The following is a 25,375-nucleotide window of genomic DNA, read 5'->3' as shown; positions in this document are numbered from 1 at the left end:
CTATTTAAAGACAAGTTCCCTTTTATCCGCTAGTGTTTTTACTGCCCTGTGTAAATTAAAGTTTGATAATCATTTAAAATGTTAAGTTCCTGTTCATCCAAAACCTCACAAACCTGTTGACCAACACTCTGCATTTACCTCAGATTATAAACTGCTTTCTCACATCATTAATAACTGACAAATAAAATTGTATATGCATGAAGTCTTAACATTTTTGCGATGTTTATAAGTTGCACTTATTATTTGCTATATGTCTGTATTCCTTCAAACTTACATGAATGTCTAATGTGCTGCTTTGTGTGTTACACTAGACACAACCAGCACGACATGACAAAAGAACCCATTATACTCAGTCTGCTATGAATGCGGTGCAATGTGACATGACAAATCACAAAGACAGTAAAGTGTTGCCTCATTCTAGCCTATTTATGACACTCTCACAGATGTAAACTACTATAATTTAAACTGTCACTTTGTCACGTCCAGTGTAGACGCAGTGTTAGTCAAAAGTAGGCCTATCAAAGTCCTTTTAAGAGTATTCTTATTCTATAGTCTTAGCTTAAAGGCACCTCTGCACAAGTTTTCAAACATATTTTTCAGCTTTTGTTTTTTCTATGTAGGCCTAGATCATATGATTTAAGTGTTTTTATTTTTACCTATAGTTGTGTGTGTATATATATGTTTAACTCTTGAGTCAGTGTTACTTTATTAACACTTTTGAAAGTGTTTATTTAACTCAGGCCAGTGTGGATTATATATACACCAGTAAAGTGTTAAAATTAACTCTCATAGAGTTGAATTAACTCTGGCAATTTTGCTGTGTATATATATGTATATATGTCACTTAGGCTTAGGTTTAGACACAAAACTGCTTTAATTAAATAAATAAAAATAATCCAAATTGTACTTCTATTGTTTGATAAACTCGATACGCGCACATTTAATAATAATAATAATAATAAAAAATTTAACCAGTTTAGGGAACCTGCCACGTGAATCTCAGACAGTCCTCCTCATCTTAAAAACGCCCCGCACGCGTGTCTGCGTTCACTCGCGCGCTCTCACCATCAGCTTTCATTCATATTATCATCAAGTGGTTGCGCTCTCTTTCATGTGCATGCATTGATACTCTCATCACTCATGAATATTTCTGAGAGTATAGCGGGTCTCGGCACAGTGCTGCCTCTAACTAGTTTCGAGAACGTGCTTTTGTTTCTCTTCAATATAATTCACGCCACCGCCATTATTTTTATCAATATGTCCGTGTTTATCGCCATCGTGATTAGCCGATCACTGCGGAACGAGAACCGCTTCATGTACATACTCAGCACGTGTCTCAGTGACATGTGCACGGGCGTCACGTATTATTATGCTGGAGTTATGGATGTACGTGATTATTATGACTCCCCGACTCGCACTTTCTTTCTCTCTTACAGTTTTCTGGGTCTGTCCTATATAGCGATTCTGGCCGCGCAAGCGGACCGCTTCCACGCGGTCTCCGCGCCCTTCAAATACTCGCAGCGCATTACGCGCAACAGAACCCTGTTGCTGATTCTGGCCTACTGGGTTTATGGTTTTCTGATATCTGCTGTCAATAATCTGGTGCCTATAGGGGTTGCTAAAAGAGTGACGTTCCTTGCTGCTTTTGTGGGGAACATTTTCAGTATCATTATCATGATTGGGTTGAACTTCAGACTGTTCTTCATTGCCAAATTTCAGTTAGGACGCGAACCGCCGAGCGAAGAACGCGACAACAAGCGCGCTTCCATTTATCTCATCGTATTAGTGGCCGTGTGTTTTCTGATCGCGTGGTTGCCCCTTTTTCTTCATGTTATTGTGTGCAATTTTGCAGGGTCTTCGTGCTATGTGTTCAAAAATGAGGGCACAGACCCCCTGCGCATTTTGGCGCGTCTCAATGCAGTCACCACACCTTTACTTTACATCAGAGGCTGTACTCCACTCAGGAGCATCATAATGATTAAAGTCTGGAGAATACCATGCTGCAAGAGTAAAGGGTAAATCCATCACACACTCACATATGTACTTTCACACAGAAAACTGAAAATAACAGGAATTTATAAGCCTGACGGTAAACAAGTTATCTTTTTAAAGTATTTCTAAACAGCTATGTCTATTTATATTAATACATGAAATCCTTATCCAGTAATGATGAATGACTGGGAAAGTCATGAAATGTCCTGGGTCAAAGGATGTGGTTTTCCATCTATCATTTTTTTTAAAGTTTATTTGTACAGCACTTTTCATGATGCAAATAGTTGCAAGGCAGCTTTACAGAAAATGTTAGTTTTTACGTTATATATTTAGTAATATCAGTGGTCTTGATCTCATGTTGACGTCCATATGGAAGAATTGTGTGGTAAAAATCAAGCAGTCAGTTAATGTCTTGTAATCAAATAGATGGTGAACACTATTAACAGTAATGATTTATAGCAAAATGTGTTAGTTTTGTATGTTGTCTGAGGGTTGTCATCACCTCTTCTCAGGTGTTTGGTCATCTCAGGTCTTTGTTAGATTTTCTAACCTGCTTTCAGTGTCTAGGGCCACAGATCACTCACACACACACACACACTAAAACCTCCAGTTCACCTATTCTGCATGTTTTTGGATTGTGGGGTCGCTCACACAGACATGCAAACTGTCCATAGAAAGGCCTCTTGCCACGAGGTGAGGCAGGGCTGAACTGGGACGCAATTTCAGGCTGTGAAATCTCACACTCATCCAGGCCATCCTAAACACCAATAAATTGGAATACCACAGATAAACCTATTATTTGTATGGCCATCACGTAAAAAGATCTAATCCTTAGTCTGGGGCCATAGAAAACAATTGAAGGTTGTCTCTTGAACTGCAGCTTCACTTCCCTTTTCTTAATTTTTCCCAATCTCTTTGTCTCTCCCTTTTTTCTGCCACTTCTTCACCAGCAGGTCTACCGTTATGGACATAACTGTGTCCCCCTCGTTACAAAACAACCACCTCATTGCAATTTGTTAGCACAGAATGTTATTTATCTTAATATAATCTAAACACCATATATTTAGCAAACCTATTTCATACAAATATATTAAAACACATTTTAAAACACAAGTGCCTAAATTTCAAAATTAGTACAATATCTTTATTGAAAAATCCTAATACCAACACACTATTGCCTTATTAGACTGTGATTCATATTTTTGTATTGCTGTCTGCTTTAGCTCCTCATACCTCCATGTGAGTATATGTCTGCTAATTTTATTAAGGTAATTTAAAATCGATGATGTCTTTTAGCATAGTATTCTGACTGATGATATAATGGGGAGCTGCTAGTAGCCTACCAACGAGTCTTGTGCATCAATTAATCACCCACTTCTTTCCTGACTAATCTCACTCAGCCATATTTCCTCCCATAATTTTGCTCTTCCTGATTTAACATTTTATGTTTTTTTTTGACACATTGCAAATGTTTTTTCTTCTTTTCTCAGAGTGAACCCACAGAATATGGAGAAGACTATACATATAGAAGTTGTGTGAAAAAAACATGACTTTTTAAGATATTCACTAAACATTTGTGAATTTACAAAGCACAAGTTAAATCTCTATGAGCAGTTTCATGTCCCTGTCCTTTTCCCCCACTTGACGTCTTGAAACAATATAACATTTTATTTGGGCAAATGTATTATTGCTTGTGTTTTAACTGAATATTTTTTTGATGAATTATATAACGTGCCAAGATGACATTGTGTTTGTCTGTAACTGATAAGTGATTTTTTTAAATATGAATTTACAATGTCCTTTTTTATGTGTTGTTTTTGTTGACTTGTGTAAATTAAAGTGTGACAAATATTTAACATGTTATTTTAGATATATATTTTTTTATTTTCCCATTTTTTGTTTAGAAATATAAACATGTGAAATAAAAAGTCACAGAAATTTTAAGATAGAAATGGCACAACATAAAAAATTAACAAACCTGTTTACCAGGTTTAAATAAAAGATTAAGAACACATGAAATATTATAATAAGTGAAATGATTCAAAATCACACTTGTTTGTACACATTAAGTCTACTGTCTGCAAGTCCTAAGTCCTAATGTGCGTGTTTGTGTGTTGGCATGAAGCACATCCATCAATCTACTCAAAAGTATTACACCTTTCAAATTCATGTGTTTTCGTCACTTTATCTGTGTCACTGTTCTGGGTCACTAGTTTATCTGAGACAATTACCATGATCATAACTAAATTTAACAGATGGGGCAGTGTTATGATCATTGACTATAAGCACTTTTGCTCTGCCTGGTTAATCACATCAAAGCATAAATTCAGTAAATCGCTTTCATCAATACCAAAGCTTGAACAGACATATACAACTTCCTGGATCATCATTTTACTCAATTACATTTATGCAGTTTTCATTTATATGTTTTCTATTGCTGATGATCACATTATTTATCATATACATCTTTTTACATACGGGTGCATCTCAGTAAATTAGAATATAAGTTCATTTACTTCAGTAATTCAACTCAAATTGTGAAACTCGTGTATTAAATAAATTCAGTGCACACAGACTGAAGTAGTTTAAGTCTTTGGTTCTTTTAATTGTAATGATTTTGGCTTACATTAAACAAAAATCCACCAATTCACAATCTAAACAAATTAGAATACTAATACTAAAAGGAGTAATGTGGGAAATATGCTTCAAAGACTAGGCAAAATTCATAGGGATGAATTACAAAAAATCTGTCAATGACTTGCTGTTGACGTGCACGAAAACTGGCGGCATTTCTCATCCTCTCAGATGTTTTGTTTTTCCTAATTTCTATGGTGTCCTACATCTATTAAAAATAACATCTTTATTTCCCTCTATATTTTTGAAAGGTATCTTTTCTTGTGTATTTGTTCAGCCATTTTGTCAGTGCCTCCGCCTGTAGGTATGTGCTTTATTTTAGACTTCTATGATTGCTAATCCACAACAGATGACGATTATTAGGTTGAACGTTCAGAATACGATTCCATAGGTTATATTTCACGAATTTCGCGAATGGATAGCGACTCTTAAAGAGCCAGTAAGATGAAAATTCTAAGCTTCCTATCACTGTTTATAAGTCCTGTACAACAGGTTTAAATCCATCCAAGGTTGAAAAACATTGTCATTTTGTCAAAATATTATTTTAAAATTACCTCAATTCTCAGAGATCCCCAAACGGTTCGCGCGAAGCTGTTCAAAAGATTCAGTTTCCTTAAACCCCACCTTTCGGTAGCATACTGTGTTCTGATTGGTCAACTCCGCACACAACTTCACAGTAAATAATGCATTAGCATCTTTTTGGGGTGAATTATGTCTTATTCTTCTCATCGCGAAGCAAACAGGACAATAAAAAACTTGAACAGTCTCGCTGCTTTTTCTTCTGTGTGGGTGTATTCAAGCCGCGCGCTTCAGTTTGAATCTGAATAGCGCGTTCAGCGCGGGGGCGTGGTCACATTAGATATAATGAAGGGAGATGTGAAAAACAGACATCGTGTTGTTTTCATATGGATTACTTTATCACAGAATATATGAGATATTTTCGGCAGCACTTGTTTAATTTTAAAGTAGACATGTCAAGCTTTCTATAGATATCTCTCTCATGTCTCTTCGTTGAGTATTTACGGAGTTACACTTCATTTTAATGACGTGTTTGCTAATGAAGATCAGCGCAGACAAAGGCTGCAGACAGCACACATACAAAAGGGATTTGTTGTACTGCTCTGGTATTGTGGTAAAAATGAATTTTAGCCATTGGTTCTTCTGATCTTCATTCTTTGGAAATGAAAATAAAACAAACTTGCCTTTACAATTAAAAACACACTGTCTCCTCGACATGATGCTATCACACCAACCAGAGCGTCTGTGTTGGGGGTGGGGCAGGTCAGAGTTTTGTTTCTCCCAAGACAGTAGGCTGAGATTATTATGCAGTGTTCTAGTGATGTACATAGAGATGGGCAAAAGATTTGAAATCTATAACGACTCGTTTCACCGATTCAGAGTCGACTCCTTACTTTAGAAGCCAATAACTTTATAAATCGTGTACTTTTTGGTTTAATTACTTTGCACATTGTTTACACAGATGGACAGCTACATCATACACTGTAATACAGGTCATTTTTGATTTCCCATCTGTGTGGCTCTTTAAGTAGCACGTAGAACGCGTTCATGTCAAGTAAATTTTTGGGGGAAAGCGCGTGGAGTAGCAGCGAGCGTTTGTAACCTAGAGAGCACGTAGAGATCACTCTTCAGAGCTAAGATATATCGGACGTGTCATTAGTAGACAGATATGCTCATATGCTCCGCACATATAACGTTACTCCCAAATATATTTTTAGGTCGCACCGATTAAATTTCAGGAGCATATGCGACAAAAATGTTGCCAATTTCGAGCCTTGTAGAAGCTGCTAAGCTTTCTAGCTAGAAGTAAGCAATAACTAACATGGCGTTACAGAATTGTTTAACATTAATATTATGGAATCATGACAAAAATGATTAATAGATTGGTTAAATTCTACAAGACCTGCATATAAAAATGAAAGATAATATATTGGTTCTCTTTCAAGCCTACGATTCGGTGTCCCATTATGAGATACGCCCCTTCCGCGAATTCCTAAGAAGCCCAATTCCATTACGCCAGCCCCAATTGGCTGGCAGACATGACATGGCGTCGTTTGAATTTGAGGAAGAGGGGCAATCGGATTTCCTTCTCTGTGAAGAGGAGGAGGATTTCAAGGATTCCTCTTTTCTCCTCCCTGCGCAACTGGCACAACCTTTTGTTACGGCGGGATCCACAGAGGAGGCGGGCAGGGCACCATCCTCACCACTTCTTAGTGTGGATCTGCAGGATGTGTGCAAACATGCTGTAGAGAAACTCAACATTCCATGGCCTACCGTAGTAGCTGAGACTGCAAAGTCGTGCTATGAGGGGAAAAGGCTGCCAAGAGCTAAACGGGCAGCAAGGCAACTCCTTTCCAATCTTTCCAGAGCTTTAGGAATAGGTTTCTGTCACCTGGAAGGACAACCCTTTTACTAGTAAAATGCCCGTCCAAGGGGGTCTGTGCTCGACGTGGAGGGTATGGAGAAGGAGGACCTTCTTTGCATGCCCCCCATGGAGCTTTTAGTCGCAGCGCATCTGCATCCAAAGCATACTGCAGCTGAGAATCAAACATTGCCATTAAAAGCGGGCCGCTTCTGACAGCTTCCATTCAAGCATGATGGAGCGCACTTACAAAGCAGTCGCTCTCTCAGTCTGGGCCTTGAATGGGATCTCTCTGCTCACGGCATACCAGGCAGAGCTACAAGACGAAGTGTCTGACACGACAAGTCAGACACAGTGGGAAGAAAACTGTGTTGTCACAGATCTCTCGTTCCGTCTTCAGAGATGTGCTATTCAGGCAGTGGGGAAGAATTATCTGCCCGCGACTGCTCAGACGGCCCTTCGCCCTACCCAGGTGATGAGGAAGAAGAAGGCCGTTTGAGGGGGTCTCCTGAGGGATGTGGGCTCACAGCCCCCGTTCGCTAGTCCCAGACCCTCAATTGTTCAGCGTTCAGCAGAAAACAGTTTCAGATGTTTACAGATATTCTGTGGGGAAACCAGACCCAAGCTGGTCAAGGGGATGCAGAGCAGTGAAGAGAAGGATAGACGGTGCAATGGTGTACACCAGGGATCCTCAAATCTGGCCCACGAGATCCACTTTCCTGCAGAGTTTTGCTCTAACCCTAATCAAACACAGCTGGGCATGCTAATCAATGCCTTCAGGATCATTAGAAAATCATAGGTTGGTTGAGTTTGTTCAGCACTGGAGCTAAACTCTGCAGTGCATTGGCCCTCCAGGACAAGATTTGAGGATCCATGGTGTACACCCACCCACTAGTCACAAGCACTTTACATGCTCAGAGTTCAATAAAGTTTTCATGGTTTACCCCACAAATGTTGTAAAACATAATGCCCCCAAAAATGTTGCAAAACACTTTATCAGAACACAATGTAACACCACCTTGTGGAGTCATTGCTCTGCTGAAGGTGGTGAACCACGTAAACTCTGTCCAAGTGCTAAGTGTTCACGCATGCGCAGTTCAGACCACAAACCCGTTTTCGACTCGGCCACACAATGGCGCCGGAACGCTGCAATTAAACTATTGGCGAGAGTGCACACAGTCCCGTTGGGTGCTGAGAACAGTTCAGTATGGTAACAGACAGCAGTTTGTCACTTCTCCCCCGCAATTAAAAGGAATAATTTATTCTCAGGTGCGGGGAGCATTGATAACATGTTCTTCAGGACTAAATTACCTCCCTGTTGAACAGAAAGGCAATAAAGAGTGGTTCCACCCGATGAAAGTCACAGTGGGTTTTACTCAAGATATTTTCTAGTCCCAAAAAAAGGTAATCGAGCTCTCTGCCCCATATTGGATCTTTGTGCACTGAACAAATACCTAAGGAAGTACAAGTTCAGAATGCACACTCATTCTAAACGTCTCGCTACTTACATAGACGACTGGCTGGTGACAGCTCAATCAGAGCACAAAGCGAGAGATCACACAGCCATACTCCTAGAACATTACAAAAACTGGGATTAAAATTAAACACCAGAAAGAATGTTTTAGTTCCCAGGCCGTCAATAACGTATCTGGGGTTGTTACTGGACTCAGTGACATTCAGAGCGCGACTGTCAGAAGAGAGAGTAATACATTTTATGAAATGGCTGGCCGAATTTCAGAAAGGGAACAATGTTTCTTTTCGCACATGCCTCAGACTACTAGGTCTGACGGCCTCAGCTCTAATAGTCATTCCTTTTGGCAGACTATTTATGAGAGATTTTCAACGCTGGGTAGCTTGTCTGAGACTAAACCCGCTACAGCATTCCCGGAGGAGAGTGAGAGTGATGTCAGCGGCAGTCTTGGCACTGCGTCACTGGCGGCAACCATGCTTTCTGGTACAAGGGGTGCCGATGGGAGTTGTCCAGACCAGGAAGGTCATAATGACGAACGCGTCATTGTCCGGCTGGGGGGGCATTCACAAGGGCAGGGCAGTGAACGGGAGATGGGGTCCCCATCTGAGCCACTGTCACATAAACTACTTGGAAATGCTGGCCGTCTTTCTAACGTTGAAGCATTTTCTTCCTTTTCTGACAACACTACAGTTGTGGCATACATAAACAGACAGGAAGGTTTTAGATCACTCCCTTTACACATGTTGGCATGCAAACTGATTTTGTGGAGCATTGGCAGTCTTTTATCTGCGAGAGCGACACACGTACAAGGCATCATGAACCAGGGTGCAGATCTGCTGACCAGGGGAAATTCCCTTTACGGAGAGTGGAAGCTGAACACAGAAGTGATTGGTCAAATTTGGAGCATATTTGGAAGAGTGACAGTGGATCTGTTCGCGTCGCAGGACAATACTCAATGCCCTCTGTTCTTCTCTCTGAAGGATCAGAGCACGCCTCTGGCCTCGCGTTCTCCTGTACGCGTTCCCACCGATTGCGATGATTTCTCCAGCACTTCACAGAGTGAGGGAGGAGGGCCTGAGAATGATACTAGTAGCTCCGCGGTGGCCAGGGAAATTCTGGCTGGTGGAGATCATACATATGCTGTACGCAGAGCCATGGTCCCTGCCACTGCACAGGGATCTGCTGTCACAGGCGGAGGGGGGGGGGGGTATTTCATCCTCAACCAGAGCGCCTGACACTGTGGGCCTGGCCAGTGAGTGGTTAAATATGAATGTGGCTGGTCTGCCAGACAGTGTTATCAGAACTATACAGAATTCTAGGGCCCTGTCCACTCATTCACTCTATGAATGTAAATGGGGCGTGTTTGAGCGTTGGTGCGCGGCTAGACACGTAATCGCTTAAGACGGCACTGCTGTAAGCTTTGGCAAGTTGGTCCTTACCGCATACATTTGCGAGGTTCTATAAACTGGATATTTCAGCTCAAACGTTTGCACATGCCATTTTGAGCATTGGATCTTAAGTGTTAACCAGCCCAGCAATAGTTCTTTGGTTGGCAGGAGACTTTGAGACAGGCTATCTGGCAATACGGGAGTTAGGATATCCCATAGTGAGACACCGAAACATATGCTTGAAAGAGAACAATAGGTTACTTGCGTAACCCTGGTTCTCTGATAGCATTAAGTGAGGTGTTTCACCAGATCACCCTCCTTGCTGTGTGAAGCGAGGAAGAGGTGTGCTTGTTTTGAATGTCGTAATGTCGTTGCGTCGCTCCTTTTATACCGAGAATAGGGAGCCACTCCCTGACACAACGACATGTCTGCCAGCCAATTGGGGCTGGCATAATGGAATTGGGCTTCTGAGGAATACGCGGAAGGGGCGTATTCCATAGTGACACACCTCACTTAATGCTATCAGAGAACCGGGGTTACGCAAGTTACCTATTGATTTGCTTACATGAATCATCCGTGTTCACTGTCTTCAGTCAACTGAAGCTGTTCACGTGAACAGATGGTTGGGCGCGGTTGGGTGTTTGCGCATTACACTTTGAACTTCAATCATGAACAAATGATTGGACTACTTGTAGGGTGACCACCTGCTAATAAGCCCAAGGGGGGACAAGGGGTATGTTTCTGAGGGACAATGTGGGACACTGCCTTGCGCGGTGGTGCCCCCACCCCATGGGCAGACTCACTGATAGTGGTTTACCCATTTCTAGCACATACCACCTTAAATTATATATTAATAATGCCCTATTCCCCTAAACATGTGTAATTGCTCATATGCTCATGACAGAATTGACAAATGCACTTCCACTTACGATTTACTTTAGCTATTTCATTTTGTTTATTTTTCATTACAAATTATTAACTTTAAATAAATTATAATATATAATTATAGGATTAAAATGAATTGTAGTTGCTCAATATAGATCTTATATTTGCGCACGTGTTGAGGCGCAGGTTTGCGCACTTCAGATTAGTGCATGCACAAATCTTCTCACTGCGCGCGCGAACTCGCTGCCTCTGACAAAGCTTAAATGAGTTTAGTTTAAACACAGATATCAGCACCCAGGTGATGACGGAATAAATTACTGCTCATATACAGCATTCGCGTTGAACAAGAGTGAATGATTTGTCCAGGGTTTTTTTTCTTCTCATGTTTTTGTTGAAGTTGAATGTTTTTTTAATTTGAAGCGCGTGCCGAACCGTGTGTGGTGAACCGAGCGGTTTGGGTTTTTTTCAGCGAACCGTGCCATCCCTATTACCTCAATAATCAATCAATTACAGGCCTAAAACAATCAGGCCCGAGCAGATGGATATTAGTACATCTTATCACACCGGCACCCGCGTCTAAATCAGTTGTATGGTCTGGTTTGTTTTCAGTCTAAAACAGTTGTGTCAAGTATAAATGTCTCATCTGATTCGGGAGGTGCGCGTGCAGTCAGCGGAGGCTCGCACCTCCCTACTCGCATGGAGGCTCGCACCTTTTTTTTCTCAGATTTTGAAAAATCTTCGCGATCGACTTAAAATGCTTCCAAGACTTGTCGACCGCGATCGACGGGTTGGTGACTCCAGATATAGCGACACAGTCTCAATTTGTGGGACGCATGAATTGGGCTTCAAACGCTGTGCGCGCACGCGCTACGCGGGACGGGTGGTCACCCTAACTACTTGTGGCGTGACATGACATGAATCAGAGGCACAAAAAACATTGACAGCGGTGAGCGATCATTATGTTTACCAATACCCAACCCATTGCATTTTTATTTTTTTTGCATGATTTAAGAGAGCATCATTTTCAGGTCAGAAAAGCTGGATTTCTGGATTATTCCGGAAGAATCACACCCCTGAGATGTGTAATAGCGCCTCCGAGTGTATAACACTGAAAACACAAAAAGCTGTAAAAATTCATCTTTGGTGGGGAAGCGTTGTCTTCTAAATGATGAGATAAGAGAAAGAATTCATTCCAGACCCATGGCCAAGGGAACTCTAAGTCTTGCCCAGCCTTACACACGCTCATCCTATGAAAGTGCCCACTAAATACACTGAAGGTCAATTTAATGCTAAAAAAAAAATGCATAATGATCCTCTAAAATGTAGAATATTAGGCCCTACCACATACTTTTAACACATCAGCTTTAAAAAAATGCTATTGAAAATACGTAAAAAAAAAAAAAAATCTATATAAGATTTAAAGCTGCGGTACGGAACTTTTGACGCTCTAGTGGTTAATAAACAGAACTGCTTGCGTCTTGCGAAAGAACATCGTAGCCGGAACTACTTCTCTCTGTTTATGTCTATGAAGAATCACAAAGGTACTGGGTTACTCCGCCGCGGTACCCCCGAAGCAATCTAAAATAGTCTGAATATAAACACTTATTATAGGTGCACCCTAGTGATTCAGGACAAGCCAAAAACACGGTTTGGAAAATGGATTCATGGTGCACTCGCTTATTATATACATTTTTCTACATTTTGAACACAAACAAAGTTACGGACCGCAGCTCTGATTGGTTATTTTTTACCTGGAGCGATGGAGTTTCTGCAAATGGCAATAGGACCACTGGGAGGAGCCAGAGGAGCTTGATTTTTTTTTTTACAGATTATCTGTCTCATATTCTACTGTCAGGACAAAATGACAGGTTTAATAAATATGTAAAAAAAAAATTTTTACAAAAGTTCCCTACAGCACCTTTAATTTAATTATAGTTTCTTAATTTATGCCACTTACATGTCCTGATTCGGAAACGGGATCTGAAGAGCAGAAACGCTGGGTCTGCTGTCTCTCTTTATAGTTTTCTTTTAAATAAACCTTCACTGTTTTTTCACTAACCTTCACTAGTGTTTTATCACTAATATGCTATTTTCAAAAAATTTTGATATAATTTGTCTTGATTTTACCATCACCTCAGAAAGCTGTTCCTGTCAGTCTTTTGCACAGAAGAGCAGAAGTAGTATTTTATTAGTATTTGATTTTTTTACACGTGGTTGATATTTACATGGAATCATAACAAAGATCTCATCAAATGACAAAAACACTTCACTTAGCCATCCGTATATTTATTTAAATTAATATAGTTACTAGTCTACCTTTCTTTTATGATAATTTAAACCTGCAACAATTCGAACACTGAAAAAAGACCTTGACAGCATTTCTGAATTGTATTTTGGGTATTTTTTCTTTAAAGATGACACCAAAGTCAAAATAATAAGATGCAGTATCACGATGCCACGTGGAATTTATAAATAAACAATTAAATCTTTCAAAGATGCATGTAAATGTATTTTTTATTTCCATTTCAAGTAGAATATTGCATATTAAAGTCTAATGGGGAAGAGGCATACAAATCTCTCTCTAAAAAAATATTGACAATTTGAAGTTTTCCCCAAACTGGGAGGCCTGTACATCCCTGCCAGGCCAATCTGTGATATAGCCTATCTTTAATATCACTCAAATATCTGTAATATCTTGTGATATAAATGTGACTGTATTGTTGTTAAAGAATCCAGAAAACATCAAGAATGGCACTTGATCTTTTGATTTATTTTCTTTACTGCCTTAGCCTGTGAAATCACATCTTGAAAACGACAACTCCATTCTTCTCCATGGACAGGGGGTTCACACTGAGAAAGAAAAAAGTGGAAAAAGCTTTGCAGATATCCAGTGTCCTTCAGTGACAGCTGTTTGTTTGCCTAACCAGTCATGACTCTTCCAGAAAGGAATGTAAAGGTGTACTTCTTTATATATATATATATATATATATATATATTTTTTTTTTTTTTTTTGGCTAAATAGTTTTTGTGTTAGAGGATGTTTATTCATGTTTTCAAATATGTAACCATTAAAGTCACCTCATTTTCTGGAGCTTAACCATCCAACACTTTCAACATACAGATTTCTTTCTTAAAATGATTCTTCTATCCTCTTTTAATGATCCATATTGTTTGAACATTTTCATTGTTATTTGGGTTTATGCATAAACATCTCCAGTCCAAAAAAAATGTAATAATAATTTTAACATAGTGAATGCTTCCCATACTGTCATTTTTGGCCTTTAAACAAAATGCTTTCACTTAAACAATTTGAAGAAACTATAACTCTAAACTCAGTTGTGTTATTTCAGATGTTGTCACATCCCAACTTCATCATCATGAGCAGAGAGAAACTCTGTTTTTAATACATTTATTTTCAGATTCTGTTTTGTTACACTTCTTTATATATTTTTTGCTACAATGTCACGTGTCATCAAAAAATAATAGTAGGCAACCAATAACTGACTCGAGTAGCTGTTTTTTCTTTGTCAGCATATGGACAGGCAGAAAAAGGGGTAACATATTTATTAATATAATAAACAATATTAATAAATAATATCTAATATAATGTTAACAATTTAAAGTATAGTAATATAAATACCATACACCAATACATTTACGACTACAATATAAAATAATTTTATTAACTTAGTAAATTAAAATTATGTCCAGTCTTTTTTGTCTTAGTTTAATTTAAAAATAACCATCTTTCATAACTCTTTCATAAGAAAATCATTCATATAACTCCATGTGTGCAAGAGGCCAAGAGTGTTGGAGAGATTACCCTTTCCTCCTGCAGCACGTGGGTCTCCAGACTTTGTTGAGTAGTGTGCTCCTTAGTGCTGAACAGCCTCTGATATACAATAAAGGCGTCAGAACTGCATTCACTCTTGGTAAAATGCGCAGGGGGTCTGAACCCTCATTTCTGAACGTATAGCAAGTAGACCCAGCGAAATTACACACAATAATATGAAGAAAAATGGGTAACCAGGCGATCAGAAAACACACAGCTACTATTATGATGAGATAAATGGACGCGCGCTTGTTGTCGAGTTCCTCGCTCGGCGGTTCGCGTTCTAGCTGAAATTTGGCGATGAAGAAGAGTCTGAAGTTCAACCCAATCATGATAATGATGGTGAAAATGTTGGCCACAAAAGTGCCAAAGCTCGTAACTCTTTTAGCAACCCCCAAAGTAACCAAATTATTAACTGCCACTATGAGAAAAGCATAAACCCAGTAGGCCAGAATCACCAGCAGGGTTTTGTTGCGCGTCATGCGCTGCGAGTATTTGAAAGGCGCGGAGACCGCGTGGTAGCGGTCCGCTTGCGCGGCCAGAATCGCCATATAGGACAGACCCAGAAAAGTGGGAACGATTAAGAAAGTGCGAGTCGGGGAATCAAAATTATCACGTACATCCATAACTCCAGCATAATAATACGAGACGCCAGTGCAGATGTCACTGAGACACGTGCTGAGCATGTACATGAAGCGGTTCTCGCTGCGCAGTGATCTGTTCATCACGATCGAAACAAACACGGAGACGTTGATAAAAATAATAACTGTGGCGAGAATTACATTGAAGAGAAACAAAAGCACATTCTCTAAACTAGTTAGAGGCAGCACTGTGCCGAGACCCGCTCTGCTCTCAGAAATATTCATGAGTGATGAGAGTATCAGTAAATACAGTTACAAGAAAAAAAACAGAGCCATAGCTGACGTACTCGAGTGCACGAGAGTGTACATGGGTGCACGCTTTTATGTATTTTATAAATGTGCGCGAAGGTGAAGGTGGTCTCACTAGTTCTCTCACGGGACAGATATTAAATAAAATGAAATTATCAGGATCAAAACAACATGCTAAACAGATTTTAAATGAAAACTTAAAATAGAGCATAAGAATTAGAGGATAATAACTTTTTGTTTATATGATCAATTGCTAACAGTGTTGGGAAGGTTACTTTGGAAATGTAATAGGTTACAGATTACAAGTTACCCTTTTTAAAATGTAATAGTAGTGTAACTTTTTCAATTACTTTATTAAAGTAATGTAACTAATTACTTTTGAGTACTTTTTGATTACTTTTCTAAATTTGTGAACATTATAATAAATAAAAGCATATATATCAACTCAAATACAGTTATCTAATAAGCATGTGTCATATGCTGTTTAATAAACTCCTGAAACATTGGTGTTTTTTTTTTTAAACTGCTGTCTCTTTATATATGATATGATGATAGTTTTCTCAAAATAAGTAAAATGCATGAAGTGACAGAGCAGTTCTAGAAATTATGTGTATGTGCTCGTGTACTCATATATTGAGACGGCAGAGGTTGAAAACACTGCGAGCTTCAGTAGGCCTATGTGTAGTAAATGAAACTGCATGTCTTTGCCATTAATTTACAGGAGGGGCAGACTGGAAAAAAAAAAAAAGAGGGGCAGACTGGAAAAAAAAAAATCTGAATGGAAAATTCAAACTCATACAAACAAATTCATGGACAATACTATTTTTTGTATGGACCTGACATAAAAAAAGGTTTAAATCTTTAATATGGGGACATGTCAAATAATTAAAAGTTCTCTCCTGAACGGCACCTTCACCTCCATTTTTCTCTTCAGTCTCATTATTTTGCCCCGTTATCCATCTTAATACTCAAGATTGAACAAAACTGTACTTTACAATACAATACTCTAGAATACTACAATATATTTATAGAAAAATCCTAATACTGTACATGAGTCATGTTTTTCCCTTACAAAAATTTACCATGCTTTTATTAGCCTATATAAAAGTACAATAACCTTGTATGGTTTTTTGTTTTGCAAATGGATTCGTATTTATTTTTAAATAAATAAAGTTGTAAAATAATTTTACATTTTTGGTTACCACAGTTAAACAATAGTAACCATTTTCACTGGATTTATAGTAAAATAATAAAATGTTAATTTTCGCAAGGGTTGTGTCAAAAAAGCATCTTTACAGATTAAACTGACCTGAAACCCTGAACAGTAGTTCTGCTTCTCTGTTCCAGCTGTGCGCTTCCACAGTCCACTCTTTTATCTCTCTTTCGCATTGATTACTTGGAGTCTGATCCAAACCGTTTGGCGGAGGCGCGGAGAGCGCGCGAGTCACGACTAACAGATTTATTAGAGATTTAATTATCAAATGGCGGATTAGCAAATGATCGCTTTAGTACATTCGGCAGGCAATTATACAATAATGATATTAAAATATTGGGACAAGTTGAGGAAGACTGAGGAAGCTGGCAGGCCACCGGGAATTGTCCCGGTTCTCCCGGTGTCCAGTCCGCGCTTAATTTCAACTGAACGTGCAGGAGTCATATATTGCATTTTGGGGGCTTGATATTCACAGACACCAGTCCATGTCATGTTTTGATTCAAGTGTACTGACCTACTTTTGATTTAGTCATCCAAAATGTGGCATATTCCGTCCGCGTTAAGCATTCCATTTTTCTGACTGGATTCTACGAACCAGACTGTGTTTCCGCATCACGGAAATTATTAGGGCGTTAGGCGTATGTCTTAGAATAGTCAGTGCAATTTGGGAAAGAAATCAGTTAAATCTGTATGTGGATGTGTGTAAATATTCAAATGTAATCCCCTTTGTAATCGTTAAAAAATTCATAAGTAACTGTAATTTAATTACTCATTTTTTCTTAGTAACTGTAACTAATTACAGTTACATTAATTTTGTAATTAAATTACGTAACGCCGTTACATGTAACTAGTTACTCCCCAACACTGCTCACTAATAGGTTTCTAAAATCTTAAAGGAATTGTTCACCCAAAAATTAAAGTTTGTTGAAAATGTACTCACCCTCAGACCCTGTAGGTGAGTTTCCTCATCAGAACAGATTTGGAGAATGTAGCATTGCATCACTTGATCACCAATGGATCCTCAACAATGAATGGGTGCCGTCAGAATGAGAGTCCAGACAGCTGATAAAAACATGGTAACACTTTATTTTGATGGTCCGCCAACACATCACTGATTAATATATTGTGATGCAAAAAGGACCATGTTTTAAGAAACAAACCAAACATATATGTGTTTTAACTTAGTCTCTTCTGGCTAAAATACCAGTCCATAATTTATAATAATGTTTCCTCACATCAAAATCCAATTGTTCAGAACTGCTTTGGAATGTTTTCACTTGTAAATGGTGCTCTTGATCTGCATATTTCTCTCCTGATTCAGATTATTTTTATCACTGGACCAAGCACTATTACTCACTAAAAGTGTTGTGTTAACTATTTACTTTTATTCATGACATCATTTTAATGAATAAAATACACTGTTTTAAATACCATTTTTAAGTAGAAAAACAATAAATCTGTTTTAAAAAAACTCAATATATGTACTCAATATTGTTGAGCCTATTATTTAATATAAATATGCACAATTATTTGCCTATATTGAATTCAAAATACACAAGTGAACATGTAGAACACAAGTACACATATTCAAAATACACATTAAATAAAAAAAATACACTTACAATATACATAAATTATACTGCATGTTAAATTCAAAACACAAATATGCACTAGTACATATATTCATAACAAATGAAATGTGCACATACAGCAACAAATTCAAAACAAACATGCACATGCTGTACCAATTAAAAACCTACTGTCACGGTGCAGGGTGCCGTCTCAGCTTCCCCTGTGGTCTGTGTTGTCCTGTCTGTTCAGTAGTTCGTGGTCTGGGCAATCAGCGCCAATCATGGCGGGGTTGTGCAGATCACGAGGTTATTCTCCCCACCTGTCGCTCATTCCCCCACTCCCTTTATATGTCTCTGCTTTTCTGTCTGTGGTCGTGAGTAGATTGTTTTGTCTTTCCCCATGTTTTGCACTGTTTCTCTGTATCAGTCTCACCTTCTGTTCTTGTGCAAAAGGATCCGTAACTCGGAGATCCGGCAGCGCGAGTGGTCCGCAGTGTGCCGGCCAGCTCGGAGATCTGTGTGCGCCAGAGCTTTTCGTTATTGTTTAATGTAATTTTGTGTTTTGTGGCGAGAATAAAGATTCTCCTTTTCTTAACTCTGCATCTGAGTCCTCTGTCCAGTACGCACCCCGTGACAGAATCTACTCAACCGTTGTCGGTCCCTTCGCGGCCCTGGTCACACATAGCGATGGACTTTGTGACTGGCTTGCCTCCATCTAGGGGCAAGACGGTGGTTCTCACTGTGGTGGACAGGTTCTCAAAGGTGGTCCATTTTATTCCCCTCCCCAAATTGCCGTCAGCGAGGGAGACAGCGACTACGGTCTTAGATCACGTTTTCCGTATTCATGGCCACTCGGTGAACGTGGTTTCTGACAGAGTTCCCCAGTTTGTGTCTAGGTTTTGGACAGAGTTCTGTCGACAGCTGGGGGCGACTGCAAGCCTATCTTCCGGTTATCACCCACAGACTAATGGTCAGGCCGAGCGTGCAAACCAAGATTTGGAGAGAGTCCTGCGCTGTGTGGCGTCTGCTGAACCGTCATCTTGGAGTTCCAGGTTGACCATGGTAGAGTATGCGCATAACTCCCTCCCGGTCTCATCTACGGGTTTGTCTCCCTTCCAGTGCTGTTTAGGCTACCAGCCACCTCTATTCCCCTCTCAAGAATCCGATGCCGTTGTTCCCTCCGCGCATGCGTTTATTCAGAGATGCCTCCGTACTTGGAGGATCGCCAGAGAAGCCCTCACTCGGACTGGTGAGAGGAACAAGGTATCGGCGGACCATCACCGTACTAAGCCCCCACTTTACGTGTGTGGTCAGAGAGTCTGGTTGTCTACTAAGGACATTAACTTCAGACTGCCCTCACATAAACTGGGACCCAAATTTGTTGGACCGTTTATCATAGCCAAGGTGCTTAGTCCGGTGTAAGTTCGGCTCAAATTACCCCCTCAGTTTAGAAGGATCCACCCGTTTTTCCACGTTTCGAAGATTAAACCTGCCTTTCGCTCCCCCCTTCAGCCCCTGACCTCTGCCCCTCCGCCTCCTAGGCTCATCGAGGGGTCGCCTGCCTATACTGTACGGCATCTCATTGATGTTCGGCGTAGGGGTAGAGGTCATCAATATCTGGTAGACTGGGAGGGTTATGGTCCGGAGGAGAGATGCTGGGTTCCAGCTCGCGATATTCTGGATCGCGCTCTCATTGATCAATTTCATCAGCGTCATGGTGAGTCCTCCGGGGACGCCAGGAGGCGTCCCTGAGGTGGGGGGTACTGTCACGGTGCAGGGTGCCGTCTCAGCTTCCCCTGTGGTCTGTGTTGTCCTGTCTGTTCAGTAGCTCGTGGTCTGGGCAATCAGCGCTAATCATGGCGGGGTTGTGCAGATCACGAGCTTATTCTCCCCACCTGTCGCTCATTCCCCCACTCCCCCACTGATTAAATCCAAAAGGTTTCTGAACCACACATAGGGAGCAATGTCATTGCACCTTTCAAGGTCCAGAAAGCTATTAATGACCAATAAGAAAGTAATCGTGATTACAGCGGTTCAACCTTATTATTATGTATAGAAGATAATACTTTTTGTGTGTAAAAACAAAGCAAAAATAACAACTTTATTTAACTGTTTGAACCGTTGACATACACAGCTGATGTAGTCGTGAATGCAGTTCAGAGCTTCCATGTACTTACATCTGAACACCGGCTCCTCTGTCAGCATCACACGCATGCATCGGCCAATACTGAGACTGAGTTCTGTGTAAACACTGGAGTTCTGCAATGAAAATAGCATAGCAGTATGACGGGAGACAGAAGAATTTGTTGAATAAAGTGGATATTTTTGCACACACAAAAATATTATCGTCGCTTCATAACATAAAGTTTGAACCACTGTAGTCATGTTGACTATTTTAAGAGTTTGGGACAACATGAGGGTGAGTACATATTGACAGAAAATTTATTTTGGGGTGAACGAACCCTTTAATGCTTAGGACCTTTGATGAGCAAGTCACAGGCAACTGTGGCAGAGAACTCCTTTTTGGTGGTAGAGGGAGAAAGTCTTGAGAGAAACCAGGATACAGTCTTTAAAAAATCTCTTAAACATTACTAAATTAAATAATTACTTACCTTGTTCCACTGTTGTAATCTGTCCTTTACAAAGGAATCCATTTATCTAATACATACATACATATTAACGTGTTTAGTATAACCAGAGTCCTTTTAACATATTTAATGTTTAACATTTAATGCAAAATTGTTATAACTTTATAAGAATATATATATATATATATATATATATATAATTACAGGCTATTCTATTATTTCTGTAACGGATTTAATACAACATGCATGGCTAAACAACTGTATGTAATGTTTTTTTTTGTTTTTTGTTTTTTTTTACTTTAAAATTAACACTCAAATAATTCTGGTACACTTCTAATAAGTCGAATGGCTTGTTTACACTCAACTCATTAAACGTCTGTTGTAGTTGTATGTAAATTTCGGGTGCTGGTACGACTTTCCGCTTATTTCAATTTCAGTGATTTCGGCGACGTTTCACATTTAACCAGACGTTTTTTTTCATTAACGTTAACTTAAGTATTACTTCTGTAAACTGTTTTGATAATGTTTCAGCTAATGTTTTAATTTATTAATGCAAGTGGGCAAATGGGAATAACATATTCATTTACAATCGATCTGATAAATTATTCTGGGGAAGAAGAAAATACTAAGGGGAATCAAAACATCATTTTATAAATAGTTTTAGGATTTAATTAACGTCTCGGTACACATTATTAATATTATAACAGTTATATACATAATACAATTATATTAACAGTTACTTACAGCGATTTACCTGCAATAATCATGCAGGCTGCCGCTGACGTCCGCTGAGTCGCTGACTGAACCGTTAAAATTTGAACCGGAGTGAAGCGGGAACCATATTTGGGTTATAATCTTATAATTAAACGACGAAAAAAAAAATACCAAACAAATTTTAAGATAACCCAGCACAATTAACCCAATGTGTGTAACCCAACGGTTGTTAAAAAAAAAAAAAATTGTTGTCTTACTGTGTAGGAAAAGACTCGTATTTATCTAGCCTACATCTTTTATGTCTCAAATGTAAATCTTGTACAAATAGTCATTTTTGGGTGTACTACTCCTTTAAAATTTAAACAAATATTTTTACAAAAAAATAGTGTGATATGATATGCACATTCATGCAATAGCTACAAAGCAACACTAGCCGTAACATTGTAGCAGCAAAAATTCCAGCGAGTTTTACTACTTTCCTGTGACTTTGAAGTAGACTAATATATGAACCATCTCTGCTCAGTTCTGCTCCTTTGTCTTTTGTGAGCTCCTTTGTTTTTTGTTTTTGTTTTTTGAGCTGGTCACCTGAAGCTAAATGCTATGTGACTAATAATAACTGTGTAGGGCTTATGAAATTGCATGGGTATGTAAGTCTTTTCAATATAAATTTACTTTGCGATTGTTAGAAAGTTATGTTCTATATAGTATTAATGTGAATATTAATGAAATTCAGTATACTACATTTGTGATTTTGTTTTGTTAGTTTCTTGTCTTTACAGTCTCATGTGATAGCCACGTGTCAATAAAAATGCATCTGGGTACTTTTCTTCCAATGTTTTATAAATAATATTTAATAGTTTAGCTACATCCCTAAACACACCAAAGCCAGGTTATTTACATTTAGTCTATTAGCAGATGCTTTTATCCAAAGTAGAAGCAATCAGACCAACAAGAGAGCAACAACAACATACAAGTGCTGTGACAAGTCTCACTTAGTCAGTACACATAGCAAGAGGTCTCTTTCATATATATATGATATATATATCTATCTATCTATCTATCTATCTATCTATCTATATATATATATATATATATATATATATATATATATATATATATATATATAGATAGATAGATAGATAGATAGATAAATTAGAACAGAATAGGTAAGTGCTATTATTAATTAGTCAGGTGATGGTGAAAAAGATGTGTCTTTAGATGCTTTTTGAAAATGGCCGAAGACTCAGCTACTCGGATTAAGATAGGCATATCGTTCCACTGGCTGGGAACTGTCCAGGAAAAGGTCAGAGAGAGTGATTTTGTGCCTTTTGGGATGGCACCACATTCACTTCCAGAAGGAAAACGTCTGGAGGGTGCTTAGGTCTGAACTATAAGTGTAGGTAGGCCATTTTGGTGCAGCGCCAGCTGGTTGTGTTGTAGGCAAGCGTCAGTACCTTGATTCTGATGCTATCAGGAACTATTGGCAGGCAGTGCAAGCTGATGAAAAGAGGTGTGACAGGAGCTTTCTTCGGCTCGTTTAAGACCACTCTGGCTGCTGCATTCTAGAACAGTTGGTTATCACAGTGCTTAACATTATACTAAGGGTGTGCTGGAACACGGTTGGAGCTGAAGTCTGCAGAAAAGTAGCCCTCCAGATGTTGGCAACCATTGCTCTAGGAACCCCATATGGGCCACATATGATATGATAGTTACATTTACGGTGTATGTGGGTTCATCAAGATTATAGGAGTGCAGGACTGGTGGTAAAACTCTATACATTGTCATCCATTTATGCCGTTTTGTAAGTTCACAATACCATGATTTCAAGACTCCAACAAGACTTTGTCTTGGATTTTTACAACCTTGACCAATTAGAACCAACACTGGTCAATTAAACCTTTTATTTGACATTATCGTTTTCAATTAAGTTGGAAAAATGTGTTTTCACTGTACAATCTTTTGCTGATCTTTAGTCTTCTATCACTACCAGTGTCCTGTTTGTGGCATGTGTCTCGTGTCATGTCTCAAATTGCATCATTAACAGAAACATATTGTGATCTTTGTTTTTGTGTGTATATGCCTGATTAACCACAGTAATGAGCACCAAACAAGGGATTTTCATCTCTAGTGATCCACTGTTGTGCTGAAGTCTTCTTCCCAAGGGTTAATTTGGATTTCAAAACACTGGTTATAATAAATGGTTCTGACAGTTTTCACCTTTGCATGTTTTAACACAATTAGACCAGTATCTGTATTTTGTCACTCCTCATAGTCTTATAACCACAACAGGCCCACTGTTTTCCACTTAGGGTATAATTAGGTCACTTATGAGTCAGCTACTATCTTGCATGTGTCAACATGAGGATATCAAGTACACTTGAACGGTTATCAAAAGACAAAAACAACAAAATGACTCCACCAAGGGAAATGATCACAACACACTGGACACAGGTATACATTCAGCTTACCTGGCACCATAATAGGAAAAACTGCTTTTGCTTCAGGGACCAAATTTTACATTGGACATTACGTGACATCTGAAAAAAAAGGAGTAAATTATCTATTAACATGAACTGGAACAATCACTAGGCCAAATTTAGAGGTTTCAAGAACAAGGTTAAAAAATATTTCATCCTTAAGATTTTTCTGAAATTTTAAAATGGGAAAAAGGCAGACACAGAACTAAGGTGCATTTAATCCTTTTAATCACAGTGATGGTAAGATTATACACATTTTCTACATTCACAACATCTCAAAGGCATAACAATAGATATGCAGCTGAGCAATAATAAAGGCGTTAAGTTTTGCCTCCTACTGATCATCCAGTGGTAGCCACAGGCCTCCTAGATAAATGATTTAGCAAAGTGCCATGCTAGGTTGATAATCTACTTTAATGTTCAGCAGTAATATTCAGAGAAACCACAGCACAGAGTAACTGTTAAAGATCCAGCTTTATAAAAATGTTTATCTAATCCCTTTGAGTTCAACTGCATGAGTGCCATAGTACCTGTACATCTAATATGAATAAAACTGACAAGAGGGCTGTTATTGTACATATAGAGTTAAAAAGCAGTTATGATCACAAAAAAAAATTAACTTAGAAGTCATTAACACAGAATGTGTTTTTTCACTTAAACATGTAAAAAAAAAAAAAAAAGAAAAAGTATTTTAATGTGACACTGCATTCTACAAATGTTTTTGTGAGTTTTTACGGCAAAAGTCAATGGTCAATAATGTCCATCTAGAGCATGTTTATACAGAAAAACAATGGAGTAGAACATAGGGGTGTGCACGGATAGTCGAACATTCAAATATTTGTTCTGCTGTAATTATTTGATAAATAATTATATTCGAATTTCGGTATATTTTGCTTGCTGTAAAAAAAATTCCACAATAAAACCTAATTCGGTCACTTTCTGTGATTCTCCACGGCATATTTGAAGATGTCTGTAAGCAAAAAATAATTAATGACTGAATAAGAACTGCGGTCTTCTCCAGTACTTCAAATATGCCATGGAGAATCACAGAAAGTGACCAAATTCAAGAACATTGTTGCAGCATCTCTTTTGAACATTACCAGAGCATTTTCCTTGATGCGAGTAGCACGGATGCAGCCGTCACCACCAACGATGAAGAGGATGCGCGCAACTCGTCGGAAAAGGCAGAGCCAGTTCATCTGTGATGATTACAAAGAGTACAGCTGAGATGAGTGGGAACAGTTCTTGCTGGAGCCATGTATTCCACCAGATGAGGATCCCATTCAGTGGTGAAACGAAAACATGAAGCGCTTCACAAAACTTAGTCGCTTAACACAACG

At 38.9% G+C, this 25,375-nt stretch overlaps 2 protein-coding genes across 2 annotated transcripts; one reads left to right on the top strand and one right to left on the bottom strand.

The window, feature by feature from the left end:
* The first annotated feature begins 1,140 nt into the window (after positions 1 to 1,140).
* Positions 1,141 to 2,019, top strand: LOC128014033 (melanocortin receptor 4-like). The gene has a single exon (XM_052597272.1). The coding sequence runs from the start codon at positions 1,141 to 1,143 to the stop codon at positions 2,017 to 2,019; it is 879 nt and encodes a 292-aa protein (XP_052453232.1).
* Positions 2,020 to 14,569: 12,550 nt separating this feature from the next.
* On the bottom strand, positions 14,570 to 15,448 carry LOC128014032 (melanocortin receptor 4-like). The gene has a single exon (XM_052597271.1). It carries the CDS (start codon positions 15,446 to 15,448, stop codon positions 14,570 to 14,572), a length of 879 nt encoding a protein of 292 aa, XP_052453231.1.
* Positions 15,449 to 25,375: the final 9,927 nt, after the last annotated feature.

The sequence above is a fragment of the Carassius gibelio genome, chromosome B25 (genome assembly GCF_023724105.1).
Source record: "Carassius gibelio isolate Cgi1373 ecotype wild population from Czech Republic chromosome B25, carGib1.2-hapl.c, whole genome shotgun sequence".
Classification (NCBI taxonomy): Eukaryota; Metazoa; Chordata; class Actinopteri; order Cypriniformes; family Cyprinidae; genus Carassius; species Carassius gibelio.
The sequence above is the reverse complement of the archived record's forward strand: the minus strand, read 5'-3'. Positions and strand labels throughout refer to the sequence as shown.

What these genes read in the sequence shown, in the direction of transcription:
- LOC128014033 (XM_052597272.1), top strand. Translation starts at nt 1,141, where the DNA reads ATGAATATTTCTGAGAGTATAGCGGGTCTCGGCACAGTGCTGCCTCTA.
- LOC128014032 (XM_052597271.1), bottom strand. Translation starts at nt 15,448, where the DNA reads ATGAATATTTCTGAGAGCAGAGCGGGTCTCGGCACAGTGCTGCCTCTA.